At 65.4% G+C, this 16,710-nt stretch overlaps 1 protein-coding gene across 6 annotated transcripts; it reads left to right on the top strand.

Moving 5' to 3' along the window:
- Nucleotides 1-4,164: 4,164 nt before the first annotated feature.
- Nucleotides 4,165-16,077, top strand: AP1G2 (adaptor related protein complex 1 subunit gamma 2). Of its 6 annotated transcripts, none has more exons than XM_037877129.2 (22): nucleotides 4,165-4,246; nucleotides 4,719-4,923; nucleotides 5,793-5,917; nucleotides 6,248-6,389; nucleotides 6,567-6,663; nucleotides 8,232-8,308; nucleotides 9,143-9,238; nucleotides 9,437-9,517; nucleotides 9,597-9,695; nucleotides 10,372-10,427; nucleotides 11,291-11,404; nucleotides 11,542-11,682; nucleotides 11,775-11,829; nucleotides 12,416-12,538; nucleotides 12,700-12,789; nucleotides 12,921-13,048; nucleotides 14,146-14,250; nucleotides 14,516-14,636; nucleotides 14,797-14,911; nucleotides 15,219-15,385; nucleotides 15,595-15,693; nucleotides 15,778-16,017. In XM_037877129.2, the coding sequence occupies exons 2-22, from the start codon at nucleotides 4,720-4,722 to the stop codon at nucleotides 15,880-15,882; spliced, it is 2,340 nt and encodes a 779-aa protein (XP_037733057.1). In that variant the 5' UTR covers nucleotides 4,165-4,246; nucleotide 4,719; the 3' UTR covers nucleotides 15,883-16,017. The 6 variants fall into 6 exon arrangements, with proteins under 6 accessions (XP_037733057.1, XP_043382769.1, XP_037733055.1 ...); XM_043526834.1 differs by having other exon boundaries at nucleotides 4,190-4,229; XM_037877127.2 differs by having other exon boundaries at nucleotides 4,219-4,280; nucleotides 15,778-16,019.
- The last annotated feature ends 633 nt before the right edge of the window (nucleotides 16,078-16,710 follow it).

The following is a 16,710-nucleotide window of genomic DNA, read 5'->3' as shown; positions in this document are numbered from 1 at the left end:
CTGACATCGTCTTCTTTCATGTTGGGAACCCAGGAGTCCGGGCTCCCCGGGGCTCTCTAACTGCTGCTCAGAGCCGGCCCGAGAACCCAGGAGTCCGGGCTCTAACTCCCACCCCCTGCCCGGGGCCGGGCCGAGAACCCAGGAGTCCGGGCTCTAATCCCTGCCCGGGGCCGGGCCGAGAACCCAGGAGTCCGGGCTCTAACCCCCGCCCCCCTGCCCGGGGCCGGGCAGAGAACCCAGGAGTCCGGGCTCTAACCCCCGCCCCCCTGCCCGGGGCCGGGCCGAGAACCCAGGAGTCCGGGCTCTAACCCCCGCCCCCTGCCCGGGGCCGGGCAGAGAACCCAGGAGTCCGGGCTCTAACCCCCGCCCCCCTGCCCGGGGCCGGGCAGAGAACCCAGGAGTCCGGGCTCCCCGATCGCGGCCGCTGGGGGCTGGGCGGGGAAGACTCCGCCCCCGGCTCCGCGCGCTCTATGGTGTCGCATCCCAGAGCGGCAGCCGCTCACCATAGAGACGGAGCTTCCCAGAGAGGCTCTGACCATCGAGTGCAAGATAGAGCGGGCGCGCAGGGAGGGAGAAGGACGCTCTGGGAGGAGGCTGGAGGACTCCTTAGTGTCTCTATCGTCTTAAAGAGACATCCCCCCGCCCCCCCCAGAGCCGGGGAGAGAACCCAGGATTCCTGGCTCCCAACCCTCCAACCACTGGACCCCACTCCCCTCCCAGAGCTGGGGAGAGAACCCAGGAGTCCTGGCTCCCAACCCTCCAACTCTAACCCACCCACTATAATTACAACCACGTGGCCCCCGAGGGCAGAGAAATCAGCCATCAGGACCTCGAGCAAACCACAAAAGCAAAAAATGTTCCATTTCCAGGGCTTTTCACCCCCTCTGTGGTTCATGGGCTCCCTTTCCCGGGGCTGGGAATGGCCTAGAGGGAAGGCGAAATGACAGGACTCCTGAAGCTAGCAATTTAAGGGGAAGGGCTGGAGGTAACTTAGCAGAGTTGGCAGCATAGTCGTTAGCCAGTTGGGTACGGAGGCTAGGGGGGTCGTAGTCCATCTGATACAGACCGGCATGATTCATCCAGCCCATATCTGACGGGTGAGCTGGCGAGGAACGTGGACAGAGCCGCCCGGTCTAGGTATAAATCAGGGGTCTCAAAAACGCAGCCACATGTGGCCGGCAGAGTTATTTCCTGTAGCCCGCCATAGGCGGCCATAGGCGCTGACTCCACCAGCAGCCAAGCTCCCCTCAGCCCCAGCCCCTGCTCCTCCCTCCTCCCGAGCGCGCCGCGTCCCCGCTCCTCCGCTTACCTCCCAGTACTTCCTGCCACCAAACAGCTGTTTGGCGGGGCTCAGGACTTTCCAGGAGGGAGCGGGAGGAGCGGGGATGCATGCACTCAGGGGAAGTGGCGGGGCCGGGGTGGGGATCATAGAATCATAGAATATCAGGGTTGGAAGGGACCCCAGAAGGTCATCTAGTCCAACCCCCTGCTCAAAGCAGGACCAAGTCCCAGTTAAATCATCCCAGCCAGGGCTTTGTCAAGCCTGACCTTAAAAACCTCTAAGGAAGGAGATTCTACCACCTCCCTAGGTAACGCATTCCAGTGTTTCACCACCCTCTTAGTGAAAAAGTTTTTCCTAATATCCAATCTAAACCTCCCCCATTGCAACTTGAGACCATTACTCCTCGTTCTGTCATCTGCTACCACTGAGAACAGTCTAGATCCATCCTCTTTGGAACCCCCTTTCAGGTAGTTGAAAGCAGCTATCAAATCCCCCCTCATTCTTCTCTTCTGCAGACTAAACAATCCCAGCTCCCTCAGCCTCTCCTCATAAGTCATGTGCTCTAGACCCCTAATCATTTTTGTTGCCCTTCGCTGGACTCTTTCCAATTTATCCACATCCTTCTTGTAGTGTGGGGCCCAAAACTGGACACAGTACTCCAGATGAGGCCTCACCAGTGTCGAATAGAGGGGAACGATCACGTCCCTCGATCTGCTCGCTATGCCCCTACTTATACATCCCAAAATGCCATTGGATTTGGGGAAGGGGTTGGAATGGGGGCAGGGAGGGGGCGGCGTTGGGGTGGGGACTTTGGGAAGAGATGGGACAGGGGCGGGGTCTCATGGAAGGGGTGGAGCCAGGGGAAGGGGTGTCAGTGGTGCAGCCGTCGGGCCAACGTTCTCGTCCTCACGTGGCCCTCGTGGTGATTTGAGTTTGAGACCCCTGGTATAAAGCGTCCAGACGTTGGCGAATGAAGCAGTTCCCATCAGGAATTCTCTCCTAGTTAACAATGCGTTTTATTTCCAGCTTGAAAACAGGGCCCCATTGTGCCGGGCGCTGCACAGACCCCAGCCGAGATCAGGGCCCCCGTTGTGTCTGGGGCTGCCCGGGTGGGGATGTCCGCTTGCGGCACCCCCTCCAGAGGATGGTCCCCTGTCGGGGTCCCCAAGCTGCCCTGGCTGTTACCACACTGAGGATTCTGGGCAGGGGGTCTGGGGTCTCCAGCCCTAAGGGATTCTGGGAAGGGTCCCCCCTCCCCGGCATCTCTCCAGCAACAGGCCGGGGTCTCCAACCATCTCCATGACTTTGGCGGCCCTAGATGTGGCCCCGTCTGCTCCCCACAACGCCGTCCTATGTTCTTACCCAGCCCCTGGGGATTTTGGGAAGGGTCCCCTTGACATCTCTTCAGGGATACCCCGTGAAGTTCTTCCCAGCCCTGGAGGATTATGGGAAAGGGCCCCTTGGTGCCCCCACCAGGCCACCCCATGCCCCTCCAGCGTCTCTGCAGGTGCAGGTCTCTGGCAGACGATCCGTTTTGCTCTTCCCATGGCCCAGCCTGGGGCTCCCCCCACCTCCAGGGTCCTGGGGGTGCTCCTGGACCCTCCTCCAACCGACGCACTTGGGAGTCCTCATCTCAGCCCTGGCAGGGGTGTGAGAAACACCCCCTGATGATGCCCCGCCGGGGACCCTCCATCTCAGCGCCTCTCGACGGGGGTGGGGGTCCCCTACATGGCACCTGCTGACAGAACCGGGAGAGCAGGTCTGAGGAGGGAGACCCTGAGGGGTGGGGACCGGCCAGCTCAAGCATTCGGCCGGGGTGTGGTCAGTCTGGATTCCCCCAGGGGCTGGGGGACTAATCAAGGTTGGAGCTGGGGACTTGCATCTGTAACGGGGGCTCAGGGGGTTCAATCCGAGGGGTTGGATACTATGGGGCGGGGGGGGAGGAAGATGTTGTAATGACCTGGGCATAGGGGACCCCGCATCGCCCAGGGACCCTGACTCTGTACAGACCCTGGGTTCCCCTTACTTTATAAGCCCTGCCCCCCGCAACTCCAGCCCCCCCGCTCCCCGCTCCAGTCCAGCCCAGGGGTGAGGAGAGGGACTTCAGGGCTGGGGGACTGGACTGTGGGCTCTGAGGGGGGCTCTTATTTCCCACAACTAGAGGCCGTGGCCCCCATCAATAGCACCCCCAGCCCGTCAAGGGCATCATCACTCAGCACCAACACAGCGGAGTCTCGGAGAGAACCCAGAAGTCCGGGCCCCCAGCCCCCACCAACCCACTGAGCCCCACTCCCCTCCCAGAGCCGGCCCGAGAACCCAGGAGTCCCGGCAGGCTCCCAGCCCCTCATTACCTAGTGTCCCTGATTGTAGTGTCTGCAGAGCCTGGGGGTTGCCCCTAGCCCCACACGCCCTCCGAGGCTGGGGTCGAAGGGGGAGGGGCCAGGCTCCTTCTCCCTGGGTGGGACCCAGGCGTCCGCGGCCGCTGCTCTGCCCCGGCCCCACGCGCACTGAGCTCAGTGCCCCCAAGGGGGGGTCCCGATGGAACGACACATCCCAGCTCCCCCTAAAGCCCCTCCCGCTTCCTCAGAACCCCCCCCCCCCCGAAAACCGAGTAGCTCCCAGAACCCCCCGGTTCCCCCCAAAGACTCCCCCATTTTCCCCAGAACCCCCCCAGTTTTTGCCCCCAGAAGCCCCAATCCCTCAGTTATTGCTCCACCCCCTGCTTCCAGCCGAACCCCCAAGCAGTGCGTCCCCTGTTCCCCCTGTTTTCCCAGAACCCCCAGGCCCCCCAACCCCCAATTTTGCTCCCCCAACTCCCCAGTTGCCTCTTATCCCCCCTGTTTTTGCTTCCCCAGTCCCTCCCCGCCCCCCATCTCCGGCGCCGGCTCCCGGCGGCCCCAATGGGTGAAGTTCCGTCCCGCGGCCAGTAGGGGGCCCCGGCCGCCAGGTGAGCGCAGCGCACAGGTGAGGTCTTCTGCGGAAGTCTGGAGACAGGCAGGTAAGGGGGGGGCGGGGAGCGGAGCCCCCCCCGTCCTGGAGAGATGGAGGGGGAGGGGCTGATTTAGGAGAGCAGGCAGGTGAGGGGGAGGCGAGGGCCCAGGGATGTGCCAGGAGGGGGTCCGTTGCGGGGTACTGGGGGAAAGGGAATGTGGGGGGCAAAGAGGGAGGGGGCTCAGGTGCACGTGGCGGGCGGGAAGGGAGGGGTGAGGGGAGTGGGGGGATGGGGTCATGGAGGGGGAAATGGGGCCCAGGGGGACCTGTGGGGGGAGAGACGTGGTGAGTGGGGGAAGGGCACTGGGGAGGAGGCAGGGCCCAGGTGTGGGGGGGAGGGAGTGAGGGAGAGGGGATGGGGAGCGGGGGGACTGGGATACAGGGTTCGTGGGGTTCAGTTAGGGGCCGCTGTGTCTGGGGAGTAACGCCTTCCCTCTCCTCCCAGGATGGGGGACCCCCTCGTGACGCTCCCGGAGCTGATCCGGGCAGTGCGGGGGGCGCGGACGCAGGCGGTGGAGCAGGAGCTGGTGCAGCGGGAGTGTGCCCGGATCCGGGGGGCCATTCGGACCGGGGACCCCCAGGCCGGCACCACCAACCTCACCAAACTGCTCTACATCCACCTGCTGGGGTACCCTGCCCACTTTGGCCAGGTATGGGAACCGCACCCTGATATACCCCAGGCCCCCACTGCACCCCCACACCTCAATATCCCCCACTGCACCCCAGAGCTCCTACTGCCCCACTGCACCCCCAGCTCCCCCAATGCACCCCAGACCCTTATATCTCCCACTGCACCCCTGACCTCCGACTGCCCTTCTGCACCCCGATATCCCCCACTGTACCCCCAGACCCTGATATTCCCCCACTGCACCCACAGACCCCTCACTGGACACCCACACACAGATATCCCCCAATGCACCCCAACCTCCTACTGCCCCTCCACACCCCAATATCCCCCACTGCACCCCGAGACCCTCACTGCACACCCAGGCCCAGATATTCCCCACTGCACCCCCAGACCTCCTACTGCCCCTCCATGCCCCAATATCCCCCACTTCACCCCCAGACCTTGATATCCCCAACTGCACACCCAGGCCCCCCACTGCACCTCCACACCCCAAGGCTTCCCACTGCCACCCCCACACCACAATAACCCCCTTTGCACCTCTAGTCCCCCCAAGATCTCTATATCTTCCCTTCATGCCCCCAGGGACCCCCAAACCCTGCCCTGCTGTGCCCCCAGGCCTGGTGGGACCCCAGTATCACCCCACTGCACCCCTAACCCCCCTCGGCTCCCCCCGGGAGGGACCCCAGCAGGGCAAGATGGGTACTAAGATTATTGTTAATTTCTCTTCCATCTGTCGCTCCTGAACTGCCTGCACCCCCAATCCTCCCACCCTGTACCCCCATCTCCCGGTTGCACCCCTCTGCATCCCTTTCCTCCAGTATCCCCTCCCCTTCCCTGTTGCCCATCCCCCCACTGATCCCCTCTACCCCATGCCCCCCCTTGTCCCCCCAGATGGAGTGTCTGAAGCTCTTGGCCTCACCCCAATTCCACCAGAAGCGGATAGGCTACCTGGGTGCTGCGCTCCTATTGGATGAGAGGCAGGACGCCCACTTGCTCCTGACCAATAGCATCAAGAAGTGAGGGGGGGAGCCCAGGAGGGCTGGTGTTTGGGGGGGCTGAGGATTGGAGATTTGGGGGGACCCCAAGGGGGCTCATGATTCTGAGGGTCTCTGGCTGAGATATGGGGGTTCAGGAAGTCAGGGGAGCTTCTGGCTATGGGGCACTGGAGGTTTGGGGGGCTAGGGTTGAATCTGGGCAGTGGAGACAGGAATTTGGGGTTCAGAGGATGAGGTTGGAGGGGTTGCGGTGTCCAGGCTGGGGTTTGGGGGGCTGAGAGCTGGGCTATGGCGGTTTGGGATCCGGGTCCCTGGGCCAGTCCTCAGGGTTCACCCCCCGTCTCCCCGCAGTGACCTGGCGCACCCCTCGCCCTGCGTGCAGGGCCTGGCGCTGGCCTGTCTGGGCTGCCTGGGCTCGGCCGGGATGTGCCGCGACCTGGCGGGGGAGGTGCAGCGACTGGCGGGGGACGCCCCGGCCCCCGTGCGCAGGAAGGTGAGTGGGGACCCCCCAACCTCTCTGTCCCCCAACCCCTCCTTGCCGGGACCCCCATCCCCTACGATCCCTCTGCCCCCGGAGCCTCCCTTGTTCCCCCTTCCCCCACCCCCTTCTACTCCCTATAACCCAGATCCCTGCCCCCCTGCAACTCCTGACCCCCTCCTGCCCCCCCAGGCTGTGGCCTGCGCTGTCCACATGGTCCGCAAAGTCCCGGAGCTCTCCGACATCTTCGTCCCCGTCTGCGACCGGCTCCTCAAGGAGCACAGCCAAGGTGAGGGACCACGAAACGCACCGTCCCCCCATCCTCAGTGCTGCCCCCCTCAGGGACCTGCCCCCCCGGCTGCCGGGAACCTTTGCCCCCTGAAACGCCCACTCCCCCCGATCCTCAGTGCCCCCCCCCGGACCTACCCCCCTGGCCACCGGGAACCTCTGCCCCCTGAAAAGCCCAACCCCCCGATCCTCAGTGCCCCACCCCCCGGCCGCTGGGAACCTCTGTCCCTGAAATGCCCCGTCCCCCCATCCTCGGTGCTGCCCCCCCACAGGGACTTGCCCCCCCGGCTGCCGGGAACCTCTGACCCCTGAAATGCCCCATCCCCCCGATCCTCAGTGCCCCCCCCCGGCCGCCTGGAACCTCTGCCCCCTGAAACGCCCACTCCCCCCGATCCTCAGTGCCCCCCCGGACCTACCCCCCTGGCCACCGGGAACCTCTGCCCCCTGAAAAGCCCCACCCCCCGATCCTCAGTGCCCCACCCCCCGGCCGCTGGGAACCTCTGCCCCTGAAATGCCCCGTCCCCCTGATCCTCAGTGCCCTGCCCCCCAACTGGCTCCTCAAGGAGCGCAGCCACGGTGAGGGACCCCAAAATGCACCGTCCCCCCCATCCTCAGTGCAGCCCCCCCCCCCCCCGGGGACCTATCCCCCCCTGGCTGCTGGGAACCTCTGCCTCCTGAAGCACCCCATCCCCCCAATCCTCAGTGCCCCACTCCCCCCATCTGCCAGGAACCTCTGCCCCACGAGACGCCCCTCCCACATCCTCAGTGACCCCCCAGCCGCTGGGAACCTCTGCCCCCTGGAACGCCCAGTCCCCCCACTCCTCAGTGCCCCACCCCCCGGCCCCTGGGAACCTCTGCCCCCTGAAACGCAGCGTCCTCCCGATCCTCAGTGCCCCACCCCCCTGTCTGCCGGGAACCTCTTCCCCCCGAAACGCCCCCCCATCCTGAGTGCCCCCCCTGCCGCCGGGAACTTCTGCCCCCCTGAAACGCCGCAACCCTCTGGAGAACCCCCCCATCCTGCGCTGTGATCCTGCCTCAGCGCGTGGGACCCCGGAGGGCCTTCCACCCCAACCTTTCTAGGGTGGGGGGGGAGCAGACGTGGGGATGGAGGGATGGACCCCTAGAGGGACCTTCTACCTCCAGCCTCTCCTCTGACCCTCTGCTGCCTGGCAGCAGCCATGGAAACCAGTCTGTGGGTGCTGCAGACGGGAGGTGTCGCCCCCCCGGGGTCCAGCGGTTGGGTCTCGCCACCTGCAGTGAGTCTGCCCAGGCCTCCCTGGTCCATTAGACTCCAACCCAGATGGACTCAAACACCCCCTCCCCCAGCGGCTAGGGAGACCGTGGGGAAACTGAGGCACGCCTAGGGGTCATACCCCTCTTAGCAAAATACCCTCATAGGCCCATGACCCCCAACTGCAGAGGAGCTGGCCCCTGCCAAAGATTGTCCTGCAGCCCCAAATGTTAACTGACGCCCTAGTGTGGGACTTCAGCCCAGAGAGAAGGGGCAGGGGGTTACAGTCCTTGCCCTGAGCCCCGGGACTTGACTGACATCTGTCGGCCTCATGTCAGGCCTCCTTCACGGCACCCTGCTGTTGATCACGGAAATGTGCGAGCGAAGTCCCGATGTCTTGAATCACTTCCGCAAGGTGAGAGAACCCAGGAGTCCTGGCTCCCAGCACCCCCTGCTCTAACCACTACACCCCACTCCCCTCACACAGCTGGGAGAGAACCCAGGAGTCCTGGCTCCCAGCACCCCCTGCTCTAACCACTACACCCCACTCCCCTCACGCAGCTGGGAGAGAACCCAGGAGTCCTGGCTCCCAGCACCCCCTGCTCTAACCACTACACCCCACTCCCCTCACACAGCTGGGAGAGAACCCAGGAGTCCTGGCTCCCAGCACCCCCTGCTCTAACCACTACACCCCACTCCCCTCACACAGCTGGGAGAGAACCCAGGAGTCCAGGCTCCCAACCTGCCCCCTGCTCTAACCACTACACCCCACTCCCCTCACGCAGCTGGGAGACAACCCAGGAGTCCTGGCTCCCAGCACCCCCTGCTCTAACCACTACACCCCACTCCCCTCACACAGCTGGGAGAGAACCCAGGAGTCCAGGCTCCCAACCTGCCCCCTGCTCTAACCACTCCACCCTCCTCCCCTCATGCAGCTGGGAGAGAACCCAGGAGTCCTGGCTCCCAGCACCCCCTGCTCTAACCACTACACCCCACTCCCCTCACACGACTGGGAGAGAACCCAGGAGTCCTGGCTCCCAGGACCCCCCTGCTCTAACCACTACGCCCCACTCTCCTCACGCAGCTGGGAGAGAACCCAGGAGTCCTAGCCCCCAGACCCCACTCCCCTCCCAGAGCTGGGAATAGGTGTTCCCAGAGGGTGGTAGGGGATATGGGGGGGTGGGGAGAGAAGGGAGGGGGTGATGGGAGTGATATGGGGGCAATGTATTCACCCCCCTTCCCCCTGCAGGCCGTGCCCCGAGTGGTGGAGATGCTGCACAACTTGGAGGTGTCAGGGTACTCGCTGGAGCACAGCATCATGGGGGTCAGCAACCCCTTCCTGCAGGTACCCCCCTTCCCTGCCCCCCAGCCTCACGCTCCCCACCTTGCCCTTCCCCATCCCCTCCAACATACTTCCCCCCCAACTCCTTCCCATGCCTCTGCCATCCCCCAAGTCCCCCCACCCCCCCTGCCCCTTGGGGTCCCTCTCACCACGCTCCCCCGACACCTCCCTCTCTGACCCCCCCAATTTCCCCCCCCCCAGGTGCGTGCCCTGCGGCTGCTGAGAATCCTTGGACAGGGCAGTGAGGAGGCCAGCGAGGCCATGAACGACACCCTGGCTCAGGTGGGTGGGGCATGGGGTGGGGGAGGGGGGAGCAAGCACCGAGCCGGCACTGACCCCCCCCCCGTCTCCCCCCTGCCAGGTGGCCACGAACACGGAGACCTTGCACAACGTGGGCAGCGCGGTGCTGTACGAGACGGTGCTGACCATCACGGCGGTGCACTCGGCACCCGGCTTGCGGGTACGGGGGGGCACAAACCTGAGCCCACCCATTGGGGGGAGCACTCCTCCACCTGGGACTCTGGCTTGCTCCCCCCTTCCCCCAATCAGTTGAGAATCCAGCAGCAGGTAGTTCTGCAGGTTAACGCCCCCCAACTGCCTCCCAGGCATCATTTAACCCTGGGGCCTGATTCCCCACTCCCTCTCTGCCTGCTCTGCCCCATCCCCTCCTTCCTCCCCACTCATTCATTCTCTTTGCCCTGCTCCCCGTTCCCTCCCCCAGTTGGAGCCGAATCCAGTAGCAGGTAGTTCCACAGGTCAATGCACCAAAACTGCCCCCAGAAGCAATCTAATCATGAGACCCGTTTCCCCACTCATTCTTTGGCTTCTCTGCCCCATTCCTCCCCCATGCCCCACCACTCCTCCTCCAATTCTCTCTCCCTTTCCCTCATTCCCAGCCCCCTCCCTTCAACATTTGGGCTAAAATCCAGTAGTGGGTAGTTCCGCAGGTTAACACCACCCAACCCACTCCTAGGTGTATTCTAACCCTGGGATCTGATTCCCTGCTCATTCGCTGGCTGCTCTGCCCCATCCGCTCCTTCCCAGCTTCCCTCCCCCAGTCTGGGGCTGGTACCAATGGGGCAAGTTGTCTCCAGTTTCAGCCTCTTCCCCCTGTTCTCCCCTCCTCCCCCCCCCAGGTTCTGGCTGTCAATATTCTGGGACGATTCCTCCTCAGCAGGGATCGGAACATCAGGTAAAAGGACCCAGGCATCCGGTACGCTCCACGTAGCCCCTAGTAAGAAAGGGGGCAGGAAGAGACCAGGACTGGGAAAGGTCCCCAGGTGTCCGGGACGTTAGCCCCCTGCGGAGATGGGGTGGGTTGGGGGGGAATGGAGGGAGCAGGGGGTGGGGCTCGGTTTGGGGGTGGGGCGATCAGGGAGGATGAGGGGCAAGGGCTGGGTTTTGGGTGAGAAAGGGAGAGGGGGTGGGGCTAGATTGGAGGGGGTCCGAGAGGGTGGAGAGGAGCTGCTTTGAGGAGTTGGGAGGATCGGGAGAGGGGCTGGGTTGGGGGACCTGAGTTTGGGGGGGTGAGGAGGGGCTGAGTGGGGGGATCTGAGTTTGAGGGTACAGGGCAGGGAGAGGCTGGGTTGGGAGACCTGAGTTTGGAGGTACAGGGTGGGGAAGGGCTGGGTCAGGGGATCTGTGTTTGGGGGTGCAGAGGGCAGTGGCTGGATCGGGGGATCTGAGTTTGGGGGCCAGGGCAGGGAGGGGCTGAGTTGGGAGACCTGAGTTTGGGGGTACAGGGTGGGGAAGGGCTGGGTCAGGGGATCTGTGTTTGGGGGTGCAGGGGGCAGTGGCTGGATCGGGGGATCTGAGTTTGGGGGCCAGGGCAGGGAGGGGCTGAGTTGGGAGACCTGAGTTTGGGGGTACAGGGTGGGGAAGGGCTGGGTCAGGGGATCTGTGTTTGGGGGTGCAGGGGGCAGTGGCTGGATTGGGGGATCTGAGTTTGGGGGCCAGGGCAGGGAGGGGCTGGGGGGGCTGGAGAGCCGGGAATGGGATCCGGGCGTCCGGGAGGCCACGTGGGGCACTCACCCCAGGGTGGGGGCTGTTCCCCAGGTCCGTGGCCCTGATGTCCCTGCTGCGGCTGGTGCGTGTGGAGCAGAGCGCCCTCCAGAGGCACCGGGCCACCGTGCTGGCCTGTCTGCGCGACCCGGACCCCACCATCCACCGGTGAGACATGGGGGGGCGACCGCCCCCTCTTCCACCCCGTGACTGACCTCCCCCACCCCCGGTGACTGACCCCCTCTCCCCCCCCAGCGCCTGCCCCCCCTGCCCCCAGTAACTGACCCCTCCCTCCCTGCCCCCAGACGTGCCCTGGATCTCAGCCTGGCCCTGATGACGGGTGCCAACGTCCGGACCATGACCCAGGAGCTGCTGGGGTTCCTGGAGACCTGCCCCCTGGCCATGAAGCCCCCCTGTGCCTCTGGGCTGCTCTTCGCCGCCGAGAGGTAAGTCTGGCTGGCAGGGGGCATGGTGGGGAGCAGGGCCGGGGGGTCACCGTGTGGCTCCCCCCACCCCTTTTATCTCTTGTCACCCCCAGATTTGCCCCAAACAAACGCTGGCACATAGATACCATGCTGCAAGTTCTGACCATGGTGAGAGGCGGGGATCTCGGGATGCAGGGAACACAGATGGGTCTGGGGGGGCAGCGGGGAGATCGGGGTGCAGGGGGCATGCAGAGGGACCTGGGGGCACAGGGAGATCAGGGTGCAGGGAGCATGTGGAGGGACCTGGGGGGGGCAGCGTGGTTGTGGGTGGGGGCAAGACTGGGCTGGAGGGGATAGTTGGCCGGGGGAGATGGGGGAAAGAGCTTGTATTCTCCCATCACGGTGCAGGTGTCATATAGAACATGAGTCGTGACAATGTCTGTTTCTAGGGGCTCCCATGAGGCACTGCCATCCTCCCATGTCTGTTTCCAGGCTCTGCGCCCCACCCTGGAAACTGACAGAGGGTCCCTTTTAGACCCTTTGGGCTCTTTAACTCATTAGTGGCTGGCTAGGAATAGATGGGAGAGGGGAGGGAGGGGCACTGGGTAAGTGGCAGGGAGGAGGGGCAGATGGGGGGCTGGGGGGAGGGGTGGATAGGGTTCTGTGGGGGGTGAAGGAGCTGGGGGAGGGGGAAGGAGGGATGGGGGGCCCGGTGGGTGGGGGGCAGCGGGTAACCAGGTCTCCCCTGCCCCAGGCCGGCTCCTCGGTGCCGGACGATGCTGTCTCCCGCCTGATCCAGCTGATTGTGGGGGCTGGGGAACTGCACCCCTACATCGTGAGACGTCTCTATGGGGCACTGGCCTGCGACATCTCCCAGGTGAGGGGGGCGTCTTGGTGGGGGAGGGGGAGAAGGGAGGATGGAGGAAACGGGTGGGGGGCGGCGGAGTCCTAGTGGGGGGCGGGGCCAGGCAGTTTTGGGGGTGGCTAAGCCCCACTGTCTCATTTGGGGGGTCGTCCCCCACCCTGCTTTTCTCCCAGCAACCCCTGGTGCAGGTGGCCACCTGGTGCATCGGCGAATATGGCGACCTTCTATTAGCCGACAGCTGCGAGGAGGCGGAGCCTGTGCAGGTCAGGGGGCGGGGCTGCAAGCTGGAGCGGCGGGGTCAGGGGCGTGGGGGTGCCTGGCTGTGGGGCAGCAGGGGAAGGACACCTGGGGCGCTGGTCCCGGCTCACCCCTTGCCCCGTGTCGCCCCCCGCAGGTGGAGGAGGGGCAGGTGCTGGCGCTGCTGGAGCGGGTGCTGCAGTCTCACCTCTCGCTGCCCCCCACGCGAGCCCTCGCCCTGACGGCCCTCATGAAACTCAGCACCCGCCTGTCGGGGGACATCGAGTGAGGCACCCCCAGAACCCCTGCGCATGCTCCCTGCACCCCAAATCCCCCTCAGCACCCCCAGAACCCCCGTGCATGCTCCCTGCACCCCAAAACCCCCTCAGCACCCCAGAATCCCCGTGCATGCTCCCTGCACCCCAAAACCCCCTCAGCACCCCAGAATCCCCATGCATGCTCCTGCACCCCAAATCCGCCTCAGCACCCCCAGAACCCCCGTGCATGCTCCCTGCACCCCAAAACCCCCTCAGCACCCCAGAATCCCCGTGCATGCTCCCTGCACCCCAAAACCCCCTCAGCACCCCAGAATCCCCATGCATGCTCCTGCACCCCAAATCCGCCTCAGCACCCCCAGAATCCCCGTGCATGCTCCCTGCACCCCAAATCCCCCTCAGCACCCCCAGAACCCCTGTGCATGCTCCCTGCACCCCAAATCCCCCTCAGCACCCCAGAATCCCTTTGCATGCTCCCTGCACCCCAAATCCCCCTCAGCACCCCCAGAATCCCCGTGCATCCTCCCTGCACCCCCAAATCCCCCTCAGCACTCCCAGAATCCCTGTGCATGCTCCCTGCACCCCAAATCCCCCTCAGCACCTCCAGAATCCCCGTGCATGCTCCCTGCACCCCCAAATCCCCACTGCACCCCCAGAATCCCTATGCATGCTCCTTGCACCCCCAGAATGCCTTCTCCACCCCCAATGTCACATGCATGCTCCCTGCACTCCATATCTCTGTGTATGCTCCCTGCACCCTCAACATCCCCATGCACATTCCCTGTACCCCAAGTCCCCTCTACACCCCAGAATCCCTGTGCATGCTCCCTGCGCCCCCAAAATCCTCTCTTCCCTCCCTGAGTTTTATGAATCCTCCCAGAACTCTCCCTGCACCCCATGTCCCCACTGTGGCTCCAAACCCAGCAGCACCCCAATGTTGTGCATGCACCCCAAATCTCCATGGAACCCCCACCAGCTCCCCCATGGACCCTGAAATCCTTCCTGCCCCCCATCTCCAGGCACCTCTCTTCCCCCCGCCTTTCCCTTCACCCCCTAGCCCCCCTTTACCGCTGGAAGTTGATGGGCCCCCAATTTGTCTCCACTCAGCCGCATCCGGCGGATTGTCTCGGTGTTCGGCAGCTGCCATGACATCGAGCTCCAGCAGAGGGCGGTGGAGTACAACGCCCTCTTCAGGAAATATGACCACCTCAGGTAGGGGGAGGGCGGGGAGCCAGGACTCCTGGGTCCCATCCCTGGCTCTGGGTGGAGAGTGAGGGCTGGTGATTGGAGCCGGGGGGGCTGGGAGCCAGGACTCCTGGGTTCTCTCCCTGGGTCTGGGAGAGGAGTGGGGTGTAGTGGGGGGCAGGCTGGGAGCCAGGACTCCTGGGTTCTCTCCCCGGGTCTGGGAGGGGAGTGGGGTGTAGTGGGGGGCAGGCTGGGAGCCAGGACTCCTGGGTTCTCAGGCTCATTCCCACAGGGCGTCTGTGCTGGAGAAGATGCCGCTGGTGAAGGCTGAGGAAGAGGAAGGAGCTGAGGTTGTTGCACCAGGAGGCCAGAAGAGGGCGCCGTCCTCCACCGCTCAGGAGGAGCCCAGCCAGGTGTGGAACGTGTCCCGGGGCGGGGTGGCGCTGGGCTGGAGGGGGGGCGTCCTGGCCGTGCCCCTTCTCCCAGCCTGGTCTGGGGGGCGCTGTGCTGGGGGGCTCCTAGACACTCCCTGTCCCCCCCAACCCCCGTCCCACCTTCTCTCTCCTCCTCTAGGTCGCCGACCTCTTGGATCTCCTTGGGGGGCCCCCAGCTGACCCCCTGGTCCCCGCAGGCTCAGACACTCCTGTGGCCGAATCTCTGCTGGACTTGCTGGAAGACGTGACAACTGGTGATAAATCGGGGGGAGGCTGGGGTCAGACGGTGGGGCAGTGAGGAATGGGGGGCTGGGGACAGGTGGGGGGGCGAGGAATGAGGGGGGCTGGGGTCAGGTGGGGGGGCGGTGAGGAATGGGGGGCTGGGATCAGGTGGGGTGGTGAGGAGTGGGGGGCTGGAAAGAGGCTGGGTTGAGGAATGGGGGGGCTGGGGTCAAGTGTGGGGGCAGTGAGGAATGAAGGGGGGGGCTGGGAATCAGTGGGGGGCATTTTGTGGAGTGGGGGCACCCGTGAGTCCTTGGTGTCAATCTCTCACCCCCCCAGCGCCCCCCATCCCCCCACTGACGGTGTGGGAGGGGGACGGGCTGCGGCTGGACTTCGCCTTCCAGCGCCCCCCAGCCGACCCCCACCTGCTCCTCATCACGGCCAGCGCCAGCCGCACCCGGCCCGGCACCACCTCGGGGTTCCTGCTCCAGGCGGCCGTGCCCAAGGTGAGCCCCCCACCCCTCTGGGGGGACTGGAGTCCCGCCTTAGGGACAGGGACGATCTCTGGCGTGGGGGAGGGGGAACTGGAGCCATAGGGCAGGGTGGGGGGCTGGGATACGGGCCGGGTGGGGGAGGGGAGAGGAAGGGGCAGAGCATGGGGAACAGGGGGCATTTCGGGGCTGGGTTGCCCCCCACTGACCCCCCCACCCCTCAGTCTCTGCAGGTGCAGTTGGAGGCCCCCAGCGGGACGTCGGTGCCGGGCCCGGATGGGGCCCCCCTGAGCCAGCAGCTGCGTGTGCGGAACCCCGGCCAGGTGAGGGGGGGGTCAGCCCGGGGATCCCCTCCCCCATATCTCTCCTCACAGCCCCCACCCCCCTGACTCCCCTTCTCCCCCCAGGCTCCCCTGCGGATGCGCCTGCGACTGGCCTATACGCCCCCCGCGGGGGTCCCGGTGCAGGAGACCCTGGAGATCAACGACTTCCCTGCAGCTGCCTGGCAGTGACCGACCCCCCGAGCAGTGAGGACCCCGCCACCGGGCCATGGTTCCTGCCAGCCGCCACCAGGGGGCGCTGTTGATCCGGACAGAGATGGGGGGATGGGGGAGGGCTGGGTAAATAAAAACAGCCCCCCCCCCGGAGAGACAGAGTCTGTGTCCAGTGTGTGTACATTGGGGGGGAGCGGGGCGGGGGGCCACTGCCCGGGTTGGGGTTTGGGGCTGGTGAGAAAGGGAGGTGGCTGGAGGTCAAGCATGGGGTGGGGACTAGGAATGGGGGCAGGGAGAGGGAGGGGGGATCCCAGGCCGGGGGGGCTGGTTGGGGGGCAGGCAGACCCAGGGGGCATCCCAGGTGGGGGGAGGGCTGGTTGGGGGGAGGGGGATCCCAGGCCTGGGGGGGCAGGTTGGGGAGGAAGCAGAGGGAGGGCGGATCCCATGCCAGGAGGGGCTGGTTGTGGGACAGGCAGAGGGAGGGGGGATCCCAGGCCTGGGGGGCGGGTTGGGGGGAGGAGAGCCTGGGGGGGAAGCAGGGGGGGGGATCCCTGGCGGTGGGGGGGAGGTGGATCCTAGGCCTGGAGGGAAGGGGTTCGGGGGGGGCAGACAGAGGGAGGGGGGGGGTCCCAGGCCTGGGGGGCTGGTTGGGGGGAGGGCGGCTCGGAAGCGCTGGGGAAGCCCAGGGCAGGGGGGATTCCCTCCCCCGCCACCCAGGATCGATGCCATCGAGCGGGTTTCTCCGGCGGCTGGAATCCGGATCGGGCGGGGGCGCCGGGGGGCGGAGCCGGGTCCCGCCAGCAGGTGGCGCTGCTGCCCCTCCCCCGCTTCATTCATATTCCAGCC

This window comes from Chelonia mydas, chromosome 13 (genome assembly GCF_015237465.2).
Source record: "Chelonia mydas isolate rCheMyd1 chromosome 13, rCheMyd1.pri.v2, whole genome shotgun sequence".
NCBI classification, from domain to species: Eukaryota; Metazoa; Chordata; order Testudines; family Cheloniidae; genus Chelonia; species Chelonia mydas.
Note: the sequence above shows the minus strand (reverse complement) of the source record. Positions and strands in the feature narration are given on the sequence as shown.